The sequence below is a fragment of the Misgurnus anguillicaudatus genome, chromosome 7 (genome assembly GCF_027580225.2).
Source record: "Misgurnus anguillicaudatus chromosome 7, ASM2758022v2, whole genome shotgun sequence".
NCBI classification, from domain to species: domain Eukaryota; kingdom Metazoa; phylum Chordata; class Actinopteri; order Cypriniformes; family Cobitidae; genus Misgurnus; species Misgurnus anguillicaudatus.
The window spans coordinates 41472707-41484948 of NC_073343.2; the positions used below are offsets into that span (position 1 = coordinate 41472707).

Genomic DNA, 12242 nt, shown 5'->3' on the forward strand with positions numbered 1-12242 from the left:
GTTGCGCGGGCACATGGTTGAGTCCTATAGGCTGCATGTATTGCGTCGGATGACCAGTGTGAATGCTTTTTTCCAATGGCATTCAGATTTCACTCAAATCATTATTTGTTTGATCAGAAATAAAATCATTCATTACTATTGGAAATGGGCTTTTTTAATTTAATAAGCTATTTAGTCATAATTGCAATGTATGAGCTGGGTTTACACATGTAGTTAGTCATGTAATTTACATTTAATATATGTTTAATAAAATTATAAAAAATATATTCCGTCCAGTAAACTTTTTTGTTTGTAGACGTCTGAAAATAACACATTTTAGTTTTGCAATGGCAATACCTTGAAGCCGTGGTATTTTTGCTTAAGGTTATCATACCGCAAAAATCTCATGCCGGCCCATGCCTAGTTGTTTGAATTAATGTAATGACAAATGGTGTTTGTTTCAATAATGTCAAACGTCTTTAAGTTTCTCTCAATTGTTGCCATCAGGAAAGAGTGGACTGGCCTGGCTTGCTTGCGGGCCCCAGTTGGAGGTGGTCCATGCAGTTACTGGCGAGCGTTTCTCTGCTTACCGCTTCAGCGGGGTGTCCGAGGATCCGCCCACGGTGTTGGCCGTGCGGGATTTCTGTTGGCTAATGCGAACAGGGCTTCTCGTGGGTCTGGAGGAAGGTGAAGGCAGTATGTTGTGCCTTTATGATCTTGGCATCTCCCGTGTTGTCAAGGCTGTGGTCATACCTGGCAAGGTAAGTGTGAACAGCTTTATTGTGTTTTATGGATGAGTTTCATGGATTGCTGTATCTTCTTGCCTTGATCTTTAAAATGCAGAGACTAGGGCTGTCGCGCAATTAATAGCACACAAAATAAAAGTTTGTTTTTGTGTTTTTTTGTGTACTGTACACTGAAAAAAAAATCCTTTCAATTTACTTAATTTTAATGTGTACATCGGCCCCACATGAGCCGATTGTTTAAAACCAAAATAATTTTCCTCAATTAATTTTTATGTGTCAGACCAAAACATTTTAATTATTTTAAGTAGTCTAATAGAAATATGTTGACTCAAAGTGATATTTCTCTTTAGTATAACACATTTATTTTGTAATGTTTAAGTAATTTTATTATGTAAGGGGACTAGATTTTCATCTGTAATTCCAACATGCTTTTTTAATGCTTATATTATGGGATTATGTAACTCTAAAGCAATTTCATTATGTCTCTGGCACCAGAATAATCACCCATAATTATCCAAATGTTATTTATTGTTTTTTAAATACAAAATACATTTGCATTGGCATAAAAACCAAAGAGTTTTGTACAAATGTTTAGTGATATTGAGGCAAACCACTGCTTTCAGATCATCAATTCATTTAAATCACTACACATTAATTAATTAATTAACAGTCAATAACTATTACAACAATCAGCACATGCAGTACATACATAAAGGGGCAATTTCCCAAACAGGTTGTAGATTAATCCATGACTAGGCCCTAGTTATTTTAGGATATTTTTACAAAAATGTTTACAAACAACCCTACCTTACAAAAACAACACTGGAGTACATCTTCAGACAAAACAATGGCACTGATATATGGCATTGCAAAAGTCTGGGACTAGGAAAAGCCCCATCTGTGAAACTGACCCAAATGTTTAAAATAGTTACTATCACAGTAGATTTAGAAGTGCTAAAGCACAAACACTGCATTCCAAAGAGACATGCAAAACAGTATGTACTATTATTTTTAAAATGGATTTACAAACTGGAAACTATCAATCCTTCAGAAAGTCAGAGCTACAGCATTTGTATAAACTTTTAATAAAATATTCATAAAAAAAAAAATAAAACAACAATTTTAAAAATCGACTCTGAGCAGCAAACTGTTAATGTATTAATAAGAGAAAACACTTAAAACAGATAAACAAAGTCGAAAAGGAGCAGCACAGTCTTTCTTATCCTTTCACTGAAAGAAACAGTTTGTTAAAGTTACGCTCAATGCAGTTCCATTAAAATCTTTTGGATTTTGGAAAGCGGAGATCAGGATAGGTCAGATTTAAGGCATACATCAGCTCAAACAACATGGCACGATGTTGCAACACCTTCATGGCTTCCAGGACTATACAAAGATCTTCTTCTTCATCACAAGAAGCATGTTGTTTGAGAGCACAAATCCCAACATTGGTGTCTTCAAATGACCAGACTGATGCTGACTTCATCCATGCCCTGTACAAAACAGACAAATGTAGTTAAAGAAACAGAAAAAAGGTTACTGTTACAATAAAAGTGTCATTGGAAATTAGTACAATGCAAACAAATATAAATGTAAATATACTAGGGATGCGCCGAATCCAGGATTCGGATTCGCCCGAATACTGGGCTTTTTGACGGGGTTCGGGTTCGGCCGAATCCTAGATTTTTTTTCCACCGAACCGAACCCTAGGCTTGCGCTACGCTGGTCGACGTCACGCGGCCGTTGATTACACACATCGGGTGCTGACGTGGAGATGAGCTTTTTCTTTCGGTGAGCCTTAGGGGCTAAACACACCAAAACTTTTAAACACGGCTGAAAACGCCTTGAGGACGCCAAATGCCAGCTGTTTTTCAGCCGAGCGCTTGGTAGCTGTGATGCTTCAGCTGTGAGCCGGTTGGTTGTTGTGGTAATGTCCCGCCCCTCCTCCATTGTAATTGGACGGCCGTGTGAAAACTGACATTGACGAGCGGAGCTTCTCACTCAAAGTTAAATATAGTTTTCAGCGCGGAGATGCTTGCTTATTGGAAAAACGAGCGTGTCGCAACGCATCGCTTTCATTATGCATAGGCTTACCATGGTAATTGTCAAAATAGTTTTCCAACTTGTCATCCTGGCATAATGTACAGTTAAATTTAAATAAAATGAAAAATACACTGCTGTGGACGTTGTATAATTCATTAATGTGTTTTACTGTGTTAATGGAATAAGGATGCAAGTAGGATTCGGTATTCGGTTTCGGATTCGGCCGAATCTTAAACGGTGGATTTCGGGATTCGGCCGAACCTAAAAAATCTGGATTCGGTGCATCCCTAAAATATACAGACCCATGTGCATTGCCACAGCATGTTACAATTGGTTACAAATATATCGGTTACAAAGCAAGGCAGCTGCACTGTCCACTGCTCTGGGTGTGTGTGTGTGTGTGTGTGTGTGTGTGTGTGTGTGTTCTCACTACACTGGAATGAGTTAAATAAAGAGGCCACGTTTCGAGTGTGTGCTACCATACCTGATAACACAGCAAAAGTGAATTCTCTCATTTTCTCACTCTCATGTTGTTACAGACCTGTATAAATGTCCTTGTTCTGATGAACATGAAGGAAGATATTTATTTTGAGAAATGTTTGCAACCAAACTGTTCATGAGCCCCATTCACTTCAATAGTATTATTTTTCTCCACAATGGAAGTGAATGGGGCTTATGATTGATGGGATCAAATTCATTGAGAAACAGAGAGCACGCGAACGCACACTCATAGGGAGAGACACGACGTGCTTTCACGCAAAATGAAGCCAACGTGTTGAAGGCTCAGAGCACGTTATAAAACGCATTCTTAAAATCCACATTTCTATTTTAATAAATGCTCATAGTAAATCATAGCATATTGTCTAAAACATTAGGTAGCACATTTGCGACCCATTAAAAATTACGATCGCAACGGCAGTTCAAAAGGTCGCATATGCGCATTTTGGTCGCAGTGTAGTTCCCTGCAAGTGTTTCTTAAATGTATACATAAATGTTTGTGTATTTATGTATACATAATAATTACAGTATACACGCATATATTAAGCAAACACAAACTTTTATTATTTTATTTTTCATTGCATAGTACCCCACGGTTTGGTTTGGTTTGGGTCAGGTCAGCTCACCTCACTTTGGCTTGGTTAGCTTTTCCATCGAGTTTAGTAACAATTCGGAGTGGGAGGGATTATAAGCGTGGTGTTATATTTAAGCTGCCTACTGCTGTGACTAGGCGTAAAAAAAAAATTTGTTTGGTTCCGGTTTCCGACCGACCCTGCCAATTTATGTGCGACCCAAATTTATTTTATGAGCTTGGGGAAGAAATAATACACATTAAATAAATACACAAATAAAAAAACTTTGAGGCGAACTATAATTTATCTTTTAGTACTGCACCGTTTTTGTAAAGCACGCGTCCTCCAGCAACAAACAAAGCAGCTACACGGTCGTTAACACAATAGTTCACAGATCGTTGTCGCCACTTACAAAGGCACTGGTAAAGTGGTAATTTTTGGTGTGCATGCTGTTTCGTGCACAGCAACGTGATCTTTTGCCCCGCCGAAAGTTGTAAATTACAGACAAAAAAAGACCAGCTGAACAACGATATGCAAGTGGGCTTTTCTCTTCCAGAGAGCACAAACCAAGGCTCATTTGTGCTGGCATTAAGTGAATTATAATATTTGAATTTATGGTATTATGACCAGGGCTTGACATTAACACCCGCCAAACGCGGGTAAGATTTCGGCCGTAAGGCGGGTTGTAGTTTTCTTTAAAGTTATGCGAAATGATAAACAATACGCAATGCGACACTGGGAAACTACAACTCCCATGAGCATTCTGCACCCAGAGCAACGCACAGAGATCTGTTGAGAGACGCGCACGCGGTCAGCGGGGCGTTGCGGACCAAAGCGTCACCTTCCAGAGAGCGCGCGAGAGCTGATGGATTTGCGAATGCACAAGAGGACGCAGTCTGAGCGCATACACACTTCGGGAAAGATAAAACAATTGCATGGAAGTGATTGAAGAGATATAAATTGCGTGCACACTCTCAGGGCAAGAGCGAAGAGCGAAGCGCATACCTGAATGCACACGAAATCAAAAGAAACCCGCCATCGAGAGGTTCGCGCATTATTTTAATGTAACAATAATGCCCTCCCGACATTTGTCATTAAAAGTCTTAAATCACTTTTATCAGAAACCATTTAGCTTATAAAATACATCTGCATGACAGTAAAATTAATGTACATATCTTGACAGTATTTACTGCTGTTGTTAATAAATATTTAAAGTGGTTATCGATGGGTTTTGGGTTTATCTTTTCAGTTTAGAATTAGTGTTTCTTCTACACCCCTGTTCTACTTTTAATATATTCATTCAAAGTAAATCTATTTATGCCTTACTTACTAGCATGTTTTTCATGCACCTTATATGATCTATACTGATATACCAGCTATATACCAGCTAATAAATGTTGTCTTAATTCGGGTAGTGCATTTGAAATTCAGTCTGCATCTAATTTAGCAAGTAAATTTGCTCGAATTAAAGTCATTTTAGGATGCCAAAGTCAAATTTAATCATATAAAATTTAACTTTGGCTAGTACCTTTGAAAAACAACTAGCCACTTTGGCTGGTGAGCAAAAAAGTTAATGTCAAGCCCTGATTATGACATTTGTTGAAGAGTTCCACTTTTATACTTTAGCCACAGGCTCACGTAAGATATTTTTCATATCATACAGTGTTTCCCACACATAAGTTAGACTAATTCTAGTTAGACAGATTCAACACCGGCCTCCACATATTGCGTTTCGTCATTTATTTAATTTTTTAAGTTCAGCTGCATTTAATGTTCCTGCTCTCTCTCTGTCTCTCTCTCTCTCTCTCTCTCTATCTCTTTCTCTCTCTCTCTCTCTCTCTCTCTCACTCACACACACACACACTCACACACACGCACACACACACACACACACACACACACACACACACACACACACACACACACACACACAAAATTAAAAAGAGATAATCCGTGGAGATACGTGGCTCTGCGCTGCGTGAGACAAACACGCAATATGGCCAAAGTCACCTCAAATATATCCGCTATTCAATTTAAATATTTAACAATTTCCTACCTATCCCTTGCTGCCACTGTAAAAAAAATAAAAAATCAAATAAATTCCCTACAGACCCATGACCTAAACTGACAACCAACCAGAACCAAACTTATTTTTTTTTTATGCCGGACATCATGTGAGAGCGTCGTTGTACAGTCCCATAGATTAATTTATTTTTCAGTCCGCTACAAAATAAAAATAGTTTGCACATTGTGTTTATCACTACCTCTGCTTCACATGACGCCCTTTGCTGAGCCTCATTTAAGTTGCATTTAACCATATATGCGGAAGTGCGCGTCGCGAATGTGCCGCCACAAACAAAAATTCTGGAAAAAAACTGTTATGGTGTTCCTGATTCACAACCTGTGGATGTTTTCATCGCTAAAAGGGAGTTTGGGAACTTATAGCAGAGCACAGATAACAGGTTTACTCGAGACGGAGCAAGCTTGCATGAGGGTAAAGCTAATCTTTTACATTATAGAAATGACACTGGTAGTGACAATTCTCTCGGACCAATAAGTGATTTACAGTGTTTTCGCGTCACGTATTGGTATCAGCTTGGGTTGCTTGGAACCCTGACTGAGGTGGTACTAAAGAAAGTATCTGGTACTACCTACTGCACCCAGTGGAAAAGCTCCCAAAAGTAAGCTGACCCAAACCAAACCGTGGGGTACTATGCAATGGAAGAGCACCATTAGTGCCTATAACCAAGAACCAGTGCTTAACTATTCCACACCGGTTCTTGCATAGAGACTACTGTGGATGATAAGGTGACCAAAAAGCTCATCATCTCCTTGTCTTAAACAGATAACAGTCATTGAGCCCCTGGTTAGCTATGGGAGGGGCCAGTGCCAGCACACAGCATCTGCATCAGAGTCTACGTTGGTTCTTTGGAGTTGCTGCTGTGGTAACAGACGTCGGTCACGTTTTGCTGGTTGACCTCTGTTTGGATGACCTGTCTTGCAGCCAGAGTGAATTGGAAGCCTCAGGTGAGATTGTGACAGATGGTGGGTTTTTTTTGCCTTAAAAAATATCCAAAGGCTTTATATTAATCTCAAATTACTTTTGTGTGTGCTTTGACACAGATTTGGAAGTGGTCTCTCCCTCTGAGATCCCACGCTTTAGAGAGGGTGCGATTCAGCAGGGCAGACACCTGTGCCTGCAGCTCAGCAGCCCCACAGATACAGGGGTAACAGCGCTGCAGTATATACAGCGGACTTGCTGTAGGCTTTGCTGATGGCTACCTGCAACTCTGGAACATGAAGACCCTCAAAAAAGAGTTAGTGAAACTTCGTAGTACTTTTAAAACCAGAATAATGAAGTCTCTTTCATTGTACTTTAATGTAAACATGAACCTGTCCTCTTTTGCTCTCCAGATATCACTCACGGCTAGAGGGTGGCAGAGTGCCCGTCTACGCGTTCACGTTCCAGGAACCAGAGAATGATCCCCGAAACTGCTGCTATTTGTGGGCCGTGCAGTCAGCACAGGATCAGTAAGTTTGCTGTCTCTATGACCAAGGACACAACCATCACATTCGATTTTTAGTGTTTACATTGTACCTTATGATTTGAAATTGTTGTTTCAGTGAGGGGGATGTGGTTAGCCTTCATTTATTACAGCTGGCCTTTGGAGAGAGGAAGTGTTTGGCTTCAGAGAAAATTATCTATGAGGTAAAATAAATAGACTAAGCAGTCCTGTAATATCCATTTTAAATATACATACTTACAGGGAACTACACTGCGACCAGCAGAGGTCTTTCTTCACTGAGGACGCGGGACCCGTATGGTTCCGGGTTTATATTTTAAATGGTCAGTCGGGTCCGGTTAGGACCTAGTTTAATTTCTTTGGGTCCCAAGTCTGATTAATATTGTGTGTATAACCCGAGTCGATCGGAAAACGGCCATGAGCGCTACCGCGCTAAAGATTGAGTGCAGTTTCAGCGTGTCTCCGGTTTCTATGGCGATGCTTCTTGTTACGAACATGCGCTGCATTTTCTCTCTCACATTTTTTAAATAATCTTATTATCAATAAACCATATGTTTTTTAAAACCATATCCAAATTTAAAAGTTTGCACAGAGATTGTAGCAAAAAAGCAGTGCTAATGTCAAGCCCATTGCACTGAACGAGCAAAGCTTAAGCTGACCCGGGATATAAAAACGCAAATCAATGTAAAGTCTGTCATCGGGACAGCAAGTAGACTTTTAAATCTAAAATAATGAGTGGATTAAGCTTTTTTTAATCGGCAAGAGAGAAATAGAAAGATAGAACATAAGCAGTAAAAGTGCCTATCTAATAGAAATTATAACCATTATAACATCAGTCACATTTATAATCTATAGACCTGCACTGTATATTAATATACTATACATAGTATTGTATTATATTGAGTTTGATAAAAGGGGTCTAATTACTTTATATATCAGTGAAATAACACTGTTTTTGTGGTACTTTGACAAACAGTGTCAGCTTTTTTAATGGCAAAGAAAGTTTGGGGTGGTTAGATTAATGAAAAATAATGTAAAAATTAATATTAATTTTCAATAAATCAAAGTATTGTGTTGTGTCACACATTATTAGTTCTTCGTCACATGTATAGTAGACAATTATTTGTCAGTGGGTAATGACCGGCTACCACCACAAGTAAATTTCAGATCTGTGGGAAACTGGGAAACACTGCAACGTTTAAGAAAACAAGAAGGCATGTGGTTTAAAAGATGGCAAGTAAAATAAAAAGCATATCTGTATGCAATACAGTTTCATTATTGTTCATTATTATTCAGAGCGCCTTAAAGGCGGAGTCCACGATGTTTGAAAAACGGTTTGGAGAAAGAGACGGGCCGACTACCAAAACACACTTATAGCCAATCAAATCAAATGAAATGCCGGTTTGTGTATGTGTGGGGCGGGTCTATCAACAAAAGGTCCAGATTCTATTGGGGTAGGGGCGTGTTTGTTTAGGTGATTTCAAATATCAACATTGGCTTTCAAACATCATGGACTCCGCCTTTAAAGGCAGGATAGGCAGGAATTATCTAAAAAAACTTTTTTTACAAATTTGTTTAAACTGTCTTTATATATCAATACATAAGTAAAATGTAAGTACTCTGAAAAAGAGAGTATAAAAATCGAGTGTCTGTGGACCTCTCGGCACTGTTTTAAACACAGCTAATTTTTCCATTCACTCCACCCCCTCCCTTCTGGGTTTCTTTTTAAGCCACGCCCCCAAAACACATGAACGCGCGAATTACCTCAGACAAGCGGAGAGGAAGGAGCGCGGTGCATGTAATAACATCAAGTCACAATCACATGTAATAATACACCTAACTTTATCACTAGGAATATAAACAGATGGCTTTTATAAATGGATGGCTTTTAGTACTCACTATTAAGCCAGTGTTTTGCATGGAAGCGTTTCTGTGATGAAAGCATTGTTGACTCTGACGAGGACTACACTCCGCAGACAATACCGCTACCGCATCATCGACTCGAGGAAAAGCCACGCGATATTTACTCTCGTTTGATTGCTTCGTTTATTCCTTTTTTGCCCTCGCTGACTGGATATGCAGGTACTGTAAGATGTGAATGCAGTTTCTGTGAGTTGTGAATGCTATTTCTCTGCTGTACTTTTGCCCTTCCTATTGCCTTGTGCACGTTCAAATCAATCGGATGTGTGCATGTCTGGGCAGATCCCATAGCAACGGGTGGAGCCATGGTCGCCAGAGAGAGTGATATTTGAGCAAGCTAATCATATGTTTCGTCCCGGATGGAGATAATTGACTGTGTTTGGCACGGTCGTGAGAGGTCTACAGACACTCGAGTTTTGTGCTCTCTTTTTCAGAGTATTTACATTTTGATTGTGCATTTGTATGTGGGGACAGTTTGGACAAACTTGTAGAGAGGTTTTTTGGATAATTCCTGCCTACCCTGCCTTTAATATAACTTGAAAAAAATATGTGCGACCAAATCATATTTTGCGCCAGTAACTGAAAAAGTTGGTAGCGCAAGTGCCACCAGTGGAAAAGGTTAGTGTAGTTCCCTGTACTTATGATATACAATGTTGTCGCTGATAATAGCCTCTTTCACACATTAATTCTGGGAAATTACCATGAATTTACCAGAATGAATTTACCAGTAAATACAAAAATGTGCTGTTCACACATGCAGTGACATTCCGTCTTTTTACCAGTAAGACATCATTCACACATCAGTATCAAAATACCGGTAAATTCGTTGAGAAACCGGAAGTACCTGTGGCGCGCGTTGAGCTCAGTGTTGTATTTGTAAACAATCCACGTCGTTCATATCCACGGTCCGTATTTTGTTGTTTTGACGTCTGTGGTAAACTCTGACAGTCGCGAAGTTGCTCATGACCAAACAACATTGCATGAGGCGACGTCAAACCGAAAATGCATTTTAAACAACAGTAGGCTACTGTTTGCACTTTAGGCTTCACAGAGAGTGTGCTAAGGACGTCGGCAATTCGGCAAGTATGTGGTAAGCTGTTTTAAACAACTTTGGTGAAGAAATGTGGACGTAAATTTCAGGTGTGCTTGACTTTCAAGCAGCGTGTGTGTGGAAACATCCGTAAAACAGTGCGGGGGTAAACGCGTCATCTGTATTAAAACATTATGATTGGTCTGAAGCTGTCAGCGCGGTCTGACGTCGTCCGTTCTAAATGCCGGTATTCCTATATTTTTCGTTCACACATAGCGCTTACCGGTAAATTACTGGTAATCTTACAACCTGTCTTACTGGTAAATTGGGAGCACTGATTTACCGGAAAGGTTCTGTTCACACATGATCTGTTAACTGCAATTTACCAGTAAATTACCAGTAAAGACTGTATGTGTGAAAGGGACTATTGATTCAAACTTTGATGCTCAGGGTCTAGATTATTGTGATGAGCGATATAGTCACGACCTGAATGGCACGGAGATCACACACAGGGCTCAAGCTACTAATACTCGTTTGATCGGCTGCCAGACTATAGAGAAGTTTCGTCACCATCCTGATCGCGATGACAGCATGAATGAAGGTTTGTTCACGTGGCTAGCCTTATTGTTTACGTGCAGTGTGCTTGATGTCAGGTCAACTTTACAAGTTTTTGTTTTTTCTTCAGCGGCATCTCCGGATACAAGCGTATCAATTTTTAGCTGGCAAGTCAAGCCTTACGGACAAAGCCAGCCATCTACCTTCATTGGTGTTTTTGATATTAACAGATGGTACCATGCTCAGATGCCAGACTCACTAAGGTAAGAGGACATGTGACCAAAGCTTCAAAACAGTAATAAACTTCCATAAGGCCTACGTGTTTGTGCATATGTAAATCGTGCTCTGTATGTTATGATTTCTGATGTTTTTCTCTTGTTTCTTGCTCAGAACGGGTGAATCTTTGAGAAATTGTCCTTATCTGGCAGTGTGGTCTCTTGACTCTGTGGTAGAGATGACTGCTTCCTGTCCTCTGATGGACCTTATTGTTCATGAACGCAGTCTAAGTAGGGGCCTGCCTTACATTTGCCCCCCACCAGAGCAGTTCTTTAATCCCACAACCTACAACTTCGGCAAGACACAGATTCATTTTTTATTATAATTTATGGAATGTGTACTGGCTTTATAAATGTCTAATAACACTTGTTGTTTTTTTCTAGATGGAAGTTGTTTGCTTAATACTGGAATTGTGCACTTTACTTGCTCTGGTCATCAAAAAGAGGTTCGTTTTCATCCACTCTTTTATATTGTATGCCTAATTCTATTTATTCTTGTGCATTAAAATCATACTCTCCACTCTCAGACTCTGAGCTACTTGAAGAAACTGGCTCCAAGTTTGGGCGACAGCATTACTAATGGATACTCGCGCGGCCTTATGTCTGGTCTCCTGTCCTCTCGTCTTGCTGATGTCCAGCCCTCTAGCCTCTCACAGGTCAAACACACCTTTCATTCGATATTACCTTGTGTAGGATTGGTCAGGAGGACTAACTTGAGAGACAGTGAAGATGTTATGAAACTAATACTTTTTTTTGTATTTACAGGAAGAGCAACTTCATGCCATCTTATGCACTGCTGTAGAGACGAGCTCCTTGGGATTCATCACTGGCTGTATTAAACAGTGGACCACTGAGGGTAAAAATGATGCTTTAGTACTTTGTTTTAGTATATTTAAAATATAGTCTTTTTCTTTAATGCCAATAAATGACCTATACTTATAACTTTCTTTGCCGCATTTGTGCACACAGAGCAAGCGGGGGCAGCCGTGAATTTGCGCTATATACTGGAGTGGGCCTGGAACAAGTATGTGCGCACCAAAGAAGAGCTGGATGAAATATGTAAGCAATCCTTTACAATCTGAATTCTGTTTGTTACGTGTTAG

At 39.7% G+C, this 12242-nt stretch overlaps 1 protein-coding gene across 1 annotated transcript in view; it reads left to right on the forward strand.

Annotated features, from left to right (window-relative positions):
- LOC141365215 (uncharacterized) overlaps positions 1-12242 on the forward strand; it is an 83117-nt gene that overhangs the window by 3032 nt on the left and 67843 nt on the right. Inside the window, 14 exon segments of the mRNA XM_073869184.1 lie at positions 487-740; positions 6681-6710; positions 6712-6862; positions 6959-7091; positions 7093-7152; positions 7250-7366; positions 7460-7544; positions 10760-10910; positions 10995-11127; positions 11255-11436; positions 11524-11585; positions 11667-11795; positions 11905-11995; positions 12109-12198. Of these exon segments, the coding sequence (XP_073725285.1) occupies positions 487-740; positions 6681-6710; positions 6712-6862; positions 6959-7091; positions 7093-7152; positions 7250-7366; positions 7460-7544; positions 10760-10910; positions 10995-11127; positions 11255-11436; positions 11524-11585; positions 11667-11795; positions 11905-11995; positions 12109-12198 (1668 nt within the window).